This window comes from Staurois parvus, unplaced genomic scaffold (assembly GCF_062004578.1).
Source record: "Staurois parvus isolate SC_StPar_1 unplaced genomic scaffold, SC_StPar_1.0 ptg000549l, whole genome shotgun sequence".
Classification (NCBI taxonomy): domain Eukaryota; kingdom Metazoa; phylum Chordata; class Amphibia; order Anura; family Ranidae; genus Staurois; species Staurois parvus.
In genome coordinates, this window is record NW_028318345.1 from 4289994 (window position 1) to 4303361 (window position 13368).

At 40.4% G+C, this 13368-nt stretch overlaps 1 protein-coding gene across 1 annotated transcript in view; it reads left to right on the top strand.

Annotated features, from left to right (window-relative positions):
• The window catches only part of LOC149451072 (transmembrane channel-like protein 2-A), a 133591-nt gene that overhangs the window by 19324 nt on the left and 100899 nt on the right, over nucleotides 1-13368 (top strand). The window contains exons 4-6 of the mRNA XM_089691036.1: nucleotides 2696-2833; nucleotides 6962-7052; nucleotides 9908-9989. Of these exons, the coding sequence (XP_089547162.1) occupies nucleotides 2696-2833; nucleotides 6962-7052; nucleotides 9908-9989 (311 nt within the window). The remainder of the gene's footprint in view (nucleotides 1-2695; nucleotides 2834-6961; nucleotides 7053-9907; nucleotides 9990-13368) is intronic.

The following is a 13368-nucleotide window of genomic DNA, read 5'->3' on the forward strand; positions in this document are numbered from 1 at the left end:
ACTATGGAAGCATTAGTGATCATGTGACCTGCACTTCTGAAGATGGAAACAACTATACAGGCATTGTTCAATTGTATAAATTAATTTATATATCAATTTATAGTGCAGCGCTCCTATTTGAAATCCTTAACTGTAAATAATCTCACACTTATAAATACACTAAAAGACTTTATTTATGCACTTTATTAGTTTATGTACATCCACTTATGAATTTGCACAATATTGATTAATTGATCACATGTGATATGTATCACCACAGATTATGATTTTGATTAATTTATAATATTATCTTATTTATTTTTATTTATAAGTCACAGATATTTATTTGATATAATATTATTTATGTATCAACCTAAGCACTTTTAGTGTATTTATAAGTGTGAGATTATTTACAGTTAAGGATTTCAAATAGGAGCGCGGCACTATAAATTGATATATAAATTAATTTATACAATTGAACAATAGCAACACAATTAAGTGGGTTTGTGTAAGTGCCAGCGAACCTTAGTACACTATACCAGCAGACAAGAATTAATAGCTTACTGAATACCTCATTCATAATAGCTCACAAGTGGTCACTTTTTATAGTTAAACTATACAGGCATGCTTTAAGAAAATCTAAGCTCACAGTAAATATAAGCTTGATTTTATCTGTTGAATAATGCTTTTTTTGTAAAAAAAAAGTTTTGTAGGTCCTTAAAAACTGGTGCTGTCACCTGCCTGAAACACTTACATGGCTGCAAAATATAAAATAAAAATGTATGAGGTCCCCACCCAAAAATCCATACCAGACCCTTATTCAAGCATTTTTTTTCTTGATATTTTGTGTGCAGTTCCCCCTTAATATTCATACCAGACCTAAAGGGTCAGATATGAATTAGGAGGGGAATCTCATGCTGTTTTGGTAAGGGTGCCCCTCATTACCATTATACCAGACACTCATGTAGGATAAAGGGCTGGTATAGATGAAAGGAATCCTTGGCTACCTTGGTTACATGCAGAACAAAGCAGCTGGGAGATGTCATTTTGTTGGCAATTTAAAAAACACACATTTTTCTTTATAAATCTCATTTAACTCTAGTAGGTTGTATACATTGCACAGATGTGCTACTTCATAGGTAGGGTCTGGGCATCCCCCAGGCATGGTTGTTTGCATATTTAATGTTCCACTTTAACCACTTGCCTCCCTGCTAAAGCACATTTACTGCAGCGGGGCAACACTTGCAGTCACATATATATCTATCTTTTGTTCAGTTGCATATATATATATATATATATATATATGTGATTGAGTCTGTTGTGGTTTAGAAGCATGCTAAGCCCCCGCTGGGGCATGCAGTGCACCACTCCTGTGAGCGATGTGTCCACTGGAAACAGCAGATCACTGTTATCGGTAACCAGGTATCATGTGATCATAATGATTGGTTATAGCGAACACATGATAACAATGTAGACATGCTTGGCTTTCCGATCATAAACAGCTTGCTTACTGTTGTGATCTGTGATTGGCACACAGCAATCACATAGTACCTGGCTACCTGTACTTTGTGATTAGCTTAGCCAATCACAGATCACAATCAAAAGAAAGCTGTTCATGAATGGGAAACCCACTCAAGACAGCTAAAGCTTTTGCTTATACCGTGATCTGTATAAGCAATAACAGGGCAAAAAAAATTCCTGATCACATCCCCTCCAGAGTTGTACAGTGTTACTATGGTGACACTGAACTACTTTGAAGACAGGATGTAAAAAATAATAAAACATTTAATACAATTATTTATTTGCATTTTGTCATCCCCAATCACTGCCACACCAGTCATATGGTGACACTGAACTACACTGGTGACAGTGTGTAAGAAAAACTATTTTTTTCATTTTCCAAAAAATTGTGACAAAAAATTTACAACTTCAAAAAACTTGCCATGCCTTTTGCTAAATACCTCAGACTGTCTACTTTCCAAAAAGGGGCCATTTAGGTGGTAATTGTACTGTCCTGGCATTTCAGGGGCTCAAGAAATAAGGATTGATCAATTTTCAAATATATAGTTTATATATAGTTCATAGATTATAGTAACTTTCACACAAACCAATTAAATAATGACTGTAGCAGAATACATTTTGGCCTAAATTTTTGAAGCAATTTGACTTTATTGGATATATTTAATAACAATAAGTAGAAAATATTGTTTTTTTTCAAGTTTATACATTAAAAAAAAGAAAAAAAAAAAAAAAAACAGTGGTGATCAAATATCACCAACAGAAAGCTCTATTTGTGTAAATAAAAATGTAAATTTAATTTCGGTACAGTTTTTCATGACTGCACAATTGCCAGTTAAAGTAGTGCAGTGCCGAATAGGCCTGGCCATGAAGGGGGTTTAACCTTCCGGAGCTCAAGTGGTTAAGCTTTACTACAACTGCTGCAACCAGCCAAAATAAACTTGTAAAAATAGTCTTTTGCTTTCGTAAATGTTCCCCATGGCAGTTACTGTAAAGACCACTAGTAATGTGCTGTGTCCCCCAAATGACAGAGACCATATTTCAACAAATAGCAGTGAAAACTGTATGCTCACAGGTTTTAGTAAGTAAATAATATTGTTAAACAAATATGTTGGTGGCCAGCATCAAGATTCTTGATTTGTTTGCTACATTAACACTTACATATTATATGGTGCATTTATATTTATTATTTTTTTAGCTCCTCTAGCTCTGATGAAGAAAGTATGTCAGAGGAAGAAAGAGAGAGGCTAATGGAGGAGGTCGAAGAGAAAAAAAAAATTATTTCAATCATGAGAAGCAAACCTTGGCGTATATCAAAGAAACTTCATGTGCTAAAGTAAGGTACTAATAAAAGTACGATGCTTGTATATTGAATCATAACTTTCCATAATGCATGTTTTGCCACCAAAATAAACAGAAGGTTTTTATTGCTCATGTTTTCAACAAGGCACTCTTTCGGAAAGCTACCTGATGTCCAAGGAATCAAATGCTAATTATAGGGAAGCAGCCCATTGGTGTCTGCAGCCAAAGAAGAGTTCCATAAAAAGATTGTGCCCTTTCTTTGATAAGTAGTGTTACCAGTGGAAAACTATTCACTTAAAGTAAAACTATAGGTACATTTTTTTTTTTATTCTGGATAGAGCAAGGGAGGGTCATATCCCCTGTCACATTTTTTTTCACCATCTGTGTCCCATTGCAGAGCTTTCCCTTCACTGCCTGTCCCATAGCCAAACAGAAAGTGGGAAGAAATTCCTTCAAAATTAAGGGAATTCCTTGGGGACCCCTTGATCACCAGAACTAATGTCTCCATTGGAAGATTCCCCCGCTATTACTTTCCTGGGGACAACCCAGAATTTGGGATTTTGTTTTACTTTCACTTTCAATGATAATGGTAAACAGGACAAATAGAGTGGAAGAATTTCATTAATACGGGCACAGACAGCAAAAAACTGACAGGCATTCGAAAACCCTGTCCATTCCATCCAAAACGGAAAAAAAAGTTTTTTCTTTAGTTATGCTTTAACTTCAACCAGTACAATGCAGTAGACCATTTCTCTGTTTTTGGAGCACTGACAAAAATAAAAAATTAAAAACCCTTTTTGTATCATTGTAATATTACATACAGTAAATATTATTTATAGGAAAGGTCTTTTGGATGGCTTATAGATGTTTGTCCATTACCCCATTTTCTCCAGTTTCAGCGAATAGATAATTGCATTAGTGCAGGGTACAGCCAAGCTTTGTGGGATGCTATCTTGTATATAATCATCTTTACTGCCTATTACATAAAATACTAATTACTGGTATCTATCAGAAGAGGTACTGGCAAAATATATCTTAAATCAACCAAGCTCAAGTAAAGAAACAAAAAAAGAAGAGCATACCAGCCTAATGCAACACCTTCTGACACCATTAAATTGTTAAAAATGTATTAAAATACTCAAGCCCTTTACTTCAGTTCAGAGGAAGAGGGCTTGACTCTTGAAGTGTGTTAGTACATGATTTAAACTCTTTTGCAAGTATTTTAATAAATTTGTGACAATTTACTAATGTCAGAAGGTGATGCACTCTCATTTTCCTTTGTTTAGTATTGAAGATCTCCCCAGCCAGAAGAGAGCTGCAAGGCCTGGACTGATTCCTATGCACAATGAAAACTGACTAGTATCATGGGAGTAAAGCTCTTATATCCTGCTTTTTGTATCTGCTGTTCTGTACACTTCGGCGCTGACATCTGTGACCAAAGCTGTGTATACACTGAGTGTTTTCTCATTCAGCCAGCAGGAAAATTGGCCTAAATCAACTATGAACTCTGATATATTTTCCTCGCTATTAACTATTGCGAGAGCACATCGCTTACACATGTACCCAAAAACTCCAGGGGCACCTCCACACCCTATACTGGTGACGTTTTTACACTTTAAGGAAAAAGGAAAGCATCCTCCACACTGCCTATACTATGGTCAAAATTAAATATAATGGCAATATTTAAATTTTTCCTGATTTTATTGCTGCCACCCAGAAGAAAAGAGTTGCCTTTACAACAAATAAACATAGGCTCAGGACAAGAATTCACGTAACAACATGATCTATCATGCAAAACTCAGGGTTGTCTGCAAAGGCAGATGCCTTGACATGGTTAGATGGTCTAGCCTAAGATGTCTTCTGTGACTATTGAATTATCAATCAGTTTTTAATAGGAAAGCAGAGAAATTGGCAGGAACACCAGGGGTTTCACACAAAGGAAGTAATACAAAGAGAACAGGATACTTTTTATACAAGTACATGGTACCAATAGGCACATATCAGGAATATTAAATACATATTCTTTAACGCAGATCTCAAAATACTTTCCAACATTTTAGCTCTCAGGTTAAATTAAGTTTTTGCATCACTAGTAATTTCTGACCAAACAAGATTCATCCCTGGAAGGTCGACCAATATTAATATCCAAAGACTTTTTACTAATCTTTAGGTCTCCAACGTCTCTCAGACCCCTAGAGCTTTTGTAACCTTGGATACTCGTAAGGTGTTTCATTCCATAGAATGACCTTATCTAATTCAGGCTCTGTGTATATTTGGATTTGGTGATAATTTTATCACTTGGATATATTACAGACATGCAACCCCTAGCATGTCTGTAATATAAACAACCACATTTGTTCCTTATTCATTATACAATGGGGCACTAGACAGGGCTTCTTTTTCTTTGCCTTGTTGTGTGCCCTAGCAACTGAGTCTCTACCGGAACTCATCTGCAGATCCACTCTGTTGAAGGGTATTCACATCAGTATGTTGGAATAACGAGTCTCACTATATGCTGACGATATGCTGTTATAGCTCTCTGATCCCTAGCAGTCCATATCGGAAGTCTTACGAATTGTTCAGTATTTTGGTTACTATTCGGGATTCAAAGTTAATTGGTCAAAATCACATATATTCTCAATGGACCCTGAACTCTCTTTCACTTTTCTGTCAGATTACAAACTACGAACCACGGATAATTTTCATTAGGAGCAGACATTCAACTGCCACTTTCCAAATACTATGAGAATAACTTACTACCTTGTAGCTCCTCTTTTCATATTATGAAAGTTCATTTGCTTAAACTTCCTCTCATTCTGGCTGACAGAGTAAATCTTTTTAAAATGATTTTCTTCCCCAAATGTTTTTATATTTTATCTAAGTCACTGACCTAAGTGCCTAAAAGGGTATTTAGGGAAATTGTTTCAGTTCTTTCTACACTCCTTTGGCACCCCAAATCAGCCAGTCTCTCGCTGGAGACTCTGCAGCTTCCCACTACTAGGGGAAGTTTGGTGTTATCCAATCTTCATCTCTATTATTACGCAGCACACTTTGTTTATATTCATTGGTGGCCCTACCCTCAGCTGAATAATGTGGCTACTATAGCAAAGTCTGTGATAGTTTTCTCATATGAGACTCCGGCCAATCTTATTTTCAGGCATACACTCTCAAAAACAGAGGGCACTGACATTTTATGGGTGTCAATGAGAATATATGCCAAGTGCCTGCCTATACTTTCAGACACTGCACACCTTAAACCTTGAACAAAAGGGTATTTACAACTGTAAAGAAAGCTAGAGAGGAAGATGAGAAGCAATACGAGGTGGGATCCTGTAAGAGGAAACATAAATCAGAAATGTTGTTATAATCCCTCCATCCCTCTATTGGGCAAATGAGCAAACATTTGGTAGTAGTCAATCAAAAAAAAAAGTCAATACTTACAACCATGTTTATGCAATAGAGAGAAGAGGTTGATTAACCACTGATGTCTTACACTTCTGTCGATCACATAATTCCATTTTATAAAAAACAAAGGCCTGGTGTTTTGCTTACATAGCTTGCTCATCTCTCTTTCCCTTGCTTTCAGTTTGCAAATAATCAGACAATTCATGAAGGCTAGAATCTTGGTAAAGTCTATGAAAATTCAGGACTTTGCAGGCTAATCAAATTTCATATGAATCCAACTTGCAACTTGCTGAAATAGTAGAGATCTGTCAAACTGCCTGATTGGTACTGTTTACAAATTGATTTCTTAGTCTCTAGTTCTAAAATGGCACCAAAGTGTGTGCATGTTATACAGTATGCTGGCTGAAATGTGGAGCATACAGTGTGCCACTAACCTGCCTCTGCTTAATGCTGTAGAAAGAAATCTGTGATTGGAGGCTGCTTCAATGACTTAAGACAGTTCCTCCTGCCTTTTTTTTTTATAATTCATTTTAATTGTTCACTGCTTGCTTCAGTGTCCTGCATCTAACAGAGCACAGTACATATCTGTGAAGTGTGGTGCTTTTATTGCGCAGTTGCTGCTTTATAAATGGACCACTTCGTATACTTTCTGTTATCTATCAAATGTAATGGAGCTACATATGGCCTCCAAATAGAAGCTGTCTATTATCTTTTGATGTGGACGTCATGTGATCAATGCGTTTTTTTCTTTAATCAGAGAGGCACATGAGTTTGTTGAGAAATTTGAAGGAGCTCTAGGAAGAGGAAAGGGAAGAAAGCTCTATGCATATAAAATCATGATGGCTAAGGTAATTACACAAAGAGTAATGTTTGCTGGAAATATGAACAGTATGTATTACTATACAATGGTTTAAAATAGTTAACCGATATTTCATTACCGTAACAGTCTTTCTTAATGTAAACATAAAGGTAAGTTAAATAGAAGCAATATTATGTTGTGATTTAAACAATAATCTTGTTCAATATACGGTAAAAGAATACAGTAAAGAAAAAAAAAAATATATATATATATATATATATATATATATATATATATATATATATATATATACACAATGGGGCAAAAAAGTATTTAGTCAGCCTCCAATTGTGCAAGTTCTCCCACTTAAAAAGATGAGAGAGGCCTGTAATTGGCATCATAGGTAGACCTCAACTATGAAAGACAAAATGAGAAAAAAAAAATCCAGACAATCACATTGGCTGATTTGGAAAGAATTTATTGGCAAATTATGGTGGAAAATAAGTATTTGGTCAATATCAAAAGTTCATCTCAATACTTTGTTATAGATCCTTTGTTGGCAATGACAGAGGTCAAACGTTTCCTGTAAGTCTTCGCAAGGTTGGCACACATTGTTGCTGGTATGTTGGCCCATTCCTCCATGCAGATCTCCTCTAGAGCAGTGATGTTTTGGGGCTGTCGCTGGGCAACACGGACTTTCAACTCCCTCCAAAGGTTTTCTATGGGGTTGAGATCTGGAGACTGGCTAGGCCACTCCAGGACCTTGAAATGCTTCTTACGATGCCACTCCTTCGTTGCCCGGGCGGTATGCTTGGGATCACTGTCATGTTGGAAGACCCAGCCACGTTTCATCTTCAATGCCCTTGCTGATTGAAGGAGGTTTGCACTCACAATCTCACGATACATGGCCTCATCCATTTTGTCCTGTACATGGATCAGTCGTCCTGGTCCCTTTGCGGAGAAACAGCCCCAAAGCATGATGTTGCCACCCCCATGCTTCACAGTAGGTATGGTGTTCTTTGGATGCAACTCAGCATTCTCTCTCCTCCAAACACGACGAGTTGTGTTTCTACCAAACAGTTCTATTTTGGTTTCATCTGACCATATGACATTCTCCCAATCCACTTCTGGATCATCCAAATGCTCTCTAGCAAACTTCAGACGGGCCCAGACATGTACTGGCTTAAGCAGAGGGACACGTCTGGCACTGAAGGATCTGAGTCCCTGGCGGAGTAGTGTGTTATTGATGGTAGCCTTTGTTACCTTGGTCCCAGCTCTCTGCAGGTCATTCACTAGGTCCCCCCGTGTGGTCCTGGGATTTTTGCTCACCGTTCTTGTGATCATTTTGACTTCACGGGGTGAGATCTTGCGTGGAGCCCCAGATCGAGGGAGATTATCAGTGGTCTTGTATATCTTCCATTTTCTAATTGTTGCTCCCACAGTTGATTTGTTCATCCCAAGCTGCTTGCCTATTGCAGATTCAGTCTTCCCAGCCTGGTGCAGGTCTACAATTTTGTTTCTGGTGTCCTTCGACAGCTCTTTGGTCTTCACCATAGTGGAGTTTGGAGTGTGACTGTTTGAGGTTGTGGACAGGTGTCTTTTATACTGATAACAAGTTCAAACAGGTGCCATTGATACAGGTAATGAGTGCAGGACAGAGGAGCCTCTTAAAGAAGAAGGTACAGGTCTGTGAGAGCCAGAAATCTTGCTTGTTTGTAGGTGACCAAATATTTATTTTCCACCATAATTTGCAAATAAATTCTTTCCAAATCAGCCAATGTAATTGTCTGGATTTTTTTCTCATTTTGTCTCTCATAGTTGAGGTCTACCTATGATGCCAAGTACAGGCCTCTCTCATCTTTTTAAGTGGGAGAACTTGCACAATTGGTGGCTGACTAAATACTTTTTTTCCCCACTGTATATCAGGGGCGGACTGACCATTTAGAAACTTGGGCACTGCCCGAGGGCCCGTGGTCAGTAGGGGGCCCCATGAGATTCCCCTGGTACCTTTTTCATAGGCTTTTTTGAGTTTGGGCAAGGACACAGGGGCCCCATGATCCCCTATTGTCCAGGGGCCCCATAAGTTGTCAGTCCGCCCCTGATAGATATATATATATATGAAAAATACCATAAGTTCTGGGATACATCCATTTCCAATTCATCTTTTTTTTTTTTTTTAAATAATAAATAAAATGATGCAAAAAAATTGCAATGAAAAGTTAAGTGCACCACTTATCATGCTTGGAATAAAAAATATTGTGGGAGATGTGTCAGTTGGAGAATAGATAGATCAAATTAGCCAATCTCTGACAACTATAGAGTCAAGGAGTTGGTTGAAAATGGCAAAAACAAAGATTGTACATATCGAGAATAAAACATTTTCCGTCTGTCCGTCTGTCTATCTATCCCCTCAGACTTTCCCATGGACTCCTATTTGCATTGTAACCTTTTGTATAAGCTTTTATTTCATGTGTAGGTTTTTATCAAATGTTGATCTCTAGAGGGGATTTGAAAAAAAAAGAAGTTGCAAGCTAAAAGTAAATTTGCCTCAACTCACTTCAGCTGCATTTATTTTTCACTTTTCTCCACTGTATGTAGAATCCCCAAAGGAGTCCAGTATTTCACAGATAAAGAAAGCCACTTATTGAAATCTTGCTCTTCTACAGCATACCTTCTTTTTTTGCTTACCAAGACCAATGGGAAGACATGGAGTAGGCCCCCATGTGCACAAACATTCATGTAGCTTTTTTACCAGTGGCAGTAGTGATTGCTAATGCAGCTCCAAAGTACCTTAACATGTTTTCAATTGCATTCAATCCAGTGTTAACTACATTTTAGCAATGTAAAACTCAATAAACATTTATTTTACCTTATTAAAACATAAAATCTGCATTTTATTTGTAGAAATGGATGAAATTCAAGAGAGACTTTGAAAATTTTAAAACTGCTTGCATACCCTGGGAAATGAAAATCAAAGAAATTGAAAGTAAGTGGAATTAGCATAAAGTACTGTATATATATATATATATATATATATATATTGTAACAGGGTTAGCTCGGCAGCGGGTGTGTGTGACCCCCTGGATGGGTGCACAACACAAAACGACAGGCACAGCACAACAACAGTGGAGGTGAAAACAAACAGGTGCAATTTATTTACAATATTTACAAAAAAATGGTAAACCAAAAAGAAACATCAAAATAAATCCTGGCCAACTTGGCTACTTACTGCAACAACCGCTTTCCCTAGCTACCCACTAGGTACAGCCTGCTGCTATACCTAGTTGCTAGTACTTGAAGGCTAGCCACACAGGCTTTGGTCTCTCTGCACACAGATAACAGGTCAGCTCCCCAGACAGTTCAGGCACAGATCTGGTTCCAGGGTGGAGCAATTCCCTAAGCACTCTGGGAAGTTTTATACAGGTGGTAATGAGCCCACTACCTTCAGCTGGGCTCATTACCTCAGTGCTGAAGGACTCAGCACTTCCCTCTAGTGGTACAAATCCCCATAAAGCCTGAACCTCGGACAAATATATCGTCCATCCAGGACGCAACCAGGTGATTTCACCTGCCTACTGTCACATACCCCCCCCTCTTGTTTCAACCTTGGGGTTGTAACACCAGTAGCCAGGCAGGCATGTACCCGGGATAAAGCATCCACATTTCCCATCTGAACTCCAGGGCGATGCTTCACCGTGAAGGTAAATTCCTGTAGGGCCCGAAACCACCTATTTACCCTTCTATTGGTCTCCTTATTTTGAGCCATCCATTTCAAGGGAGCGTGATCGGTGATCAGGTCAAAATGTCTGCCCAGCAGATAGTACCGAAGGGAATCTAGGGCCCACTTTACCGCTAAACACTCCTTCTCAATTGTGGCGTAATTTTCCTCATGAGACTTTAGCTTTCGGCTGAGATAGATTACTGGGTGCTCCTCCCCCTGCCAAACCTGGGACAGCACTGCTCCTAAGCCAACATTGGATGCATCCGTCTGGACCACAAAGTCTTTTGAGAAGTCTGGTGAGTATAGGACTGGCTGGCTACATAAGGCCCTTTTTAAAGACAGGAAGGCTGCTTCAGCATCAGGGGACCACTTAACCATGACAGCCTCCTTCCCTTTTGTCAGGTTGGTTAGGGGTACTGCCATAGAAGCAAAATGGGGAATGAATCGCCGATAGTAGCCAGCAATTCCTAAAAAAGCCTGTACCTGCTTTTTGTTAGTTGGGCGTGGCCAATTCTGTATTGCTTCCACTTTGTTTATCTGAGGTTTTATTACCCCTCTCCCAATAGTGTACCCAAGGTACCTGGCCTCCTCCTGTCCAATCGTACACTTCTTTGGGTTGGCCGTAAACCCAGCTTTCCGTATTGAGTCTAGCACAGCCTGAACTTTTGGCAAATGTGAGGCTCAATCTGCGCTATGGATAATCACATCGTCCAAGTACGCTGCAGCATACTTCTGATGGGGACGAAGAATCTGATCCATTTTTCGCTGAAAGGTGGCCGGTGCATTCTGTAACCCGAACGGCATTCTTTTATACTGGAATGACCCTTCTGGGGTTACAAATGCAGTCTTCTCCTTTGCTGACTTAGCTAGGGGAATTTGCCAATAACCTTTTGTCAAGTCTAGCGTTGTCATGTACCGGGCTGCTCCCAGTCGGTCGATTAGTTCGTCTATCCTTGGCATGGGGTAGGTGTCAAATTTTGTAACTTTATTCAACTGTCGAAAGTCATTACAAAATCGCCAGCTCCCATCTGGTTTGGGCACCAACACTATGGGGCTGGACCAGTCACTTTGGGTGTCAGGAATCAAGGAATGACCAGAAAGGTGTGGACTGACACAGGGAAATGCAGGTCTCAGGTACAATACAATACAGGTTATTATTAGCCACCCAGATATATATATATATAAACGCACAGTGAACAAACTAACCTTCCACTAATCTTAGGAGGTGCAGGAACACAGGCGTAGTCAGGGCTGGAGAGGTGGAATGGTCAGGCCGGCCGTAGGGTTCTGTAACGACTGCCTGGTGGTACCTCTAGCGGTCCTCAGGGCAGGATTCCCCAGGGCGCGGAGTCTAAGCCCCAGTCTGTCTTTTCACCAGAGCCCCTGATGGTGGGGATGGACTTGGCGCAGGACTGAGACCAGGTCGCGGCCCCTGAGTACACCTGCTAGTGGTAGAGGGATCCGCCAGAGGTATGTGCAGGTACGGCTGGATCCGTGCAGGATGGATGGATGGCAGAGTAGTTAGCGTGGTCAGACAAGCCGGGTCGGTAACGGTGGAGGCAGATCAGTACAGAGCAGCAGGCAAAGAGTAAACAGGTCACAAGCCAAGGTACAGCAACAGGAGGTCAAACAGCATAGGAGTAGGCAGAAGAATAGTCAGGGATGAGCCAGTAGTCAGAACAGGAGACGGTCAACAGAGATCAGGATCAAGCCGGGTCAGCAACGAAGCAGGAACACAGGGTACAGAGGCTCATGGGAAAACATACACCAAGGCCCAGAGCACAGGCCTGGTCATGCCTTATATACACCTTTCTGTAATCAGCCCCAGGTTTGGCTGATTGTGAGCTTCTGGCTGCTAAGAGCACCCGCTGGTCAGCTCTGGTACTGCAGCCCACATGGCAGGTGAGTCCCACCACCAGTGCTGAGTCCATTGCTGAGAGCACCCGCTGGTCAGCTCTGGTACTGCAGCCCACACGGCAGGCGAGTCCCACCACCAGTGCTGAGTCCATTCCTGACATTGGGACTCCTCTATTACCCCCAAATCTAGCATTCTCTGTACTTCCCCACGTATTGCCTCCCGTCGAGCCTCTGGGATTCTGTAGGGTTTCAGTTTTACCCTTTCCCCCGGTGGGGTGATAATGTCATGCTCCACCCCCGAGGTTTGTCCAGGCAGCTCAGAAAAAACATCTGTGTTGCGGAGCACAAACTCTTTAGCCTCCTGTTTTTGAATGGTAGACAGCGTGACTGCTATTCCAACCTCCGGAACCAAGCAGTTAGATGGCGCTGGTGACAAAACCTCAGCAACTAGGGATTCCCTGTCCCTTCAGGCCTTTAACAGATTAATGTCTGACCCTGTAATTCACCTCACTCACTCTCTCAATCACCTCGTATGGGCCATGCCATTTGGCCAGGAATTTGCTTTCAACCGTAGGGATTAGCACTAGCACCCTATCTCCTTCAGCAAACGACCTGGTCTGGGCCCCCCGATTGTACACCCTCTGCTGCGCTAACTGCGCTTGGGCCAAATGTTCCTTTACGATAGGCATGACCTGGGCAATTCTATCTTGCATTTGGGTGACGTGCTCAATCACACTCCGGTGGGGAGAACTCTCACTTTCCCAAGTTTCCTTGGCGATATCTAACA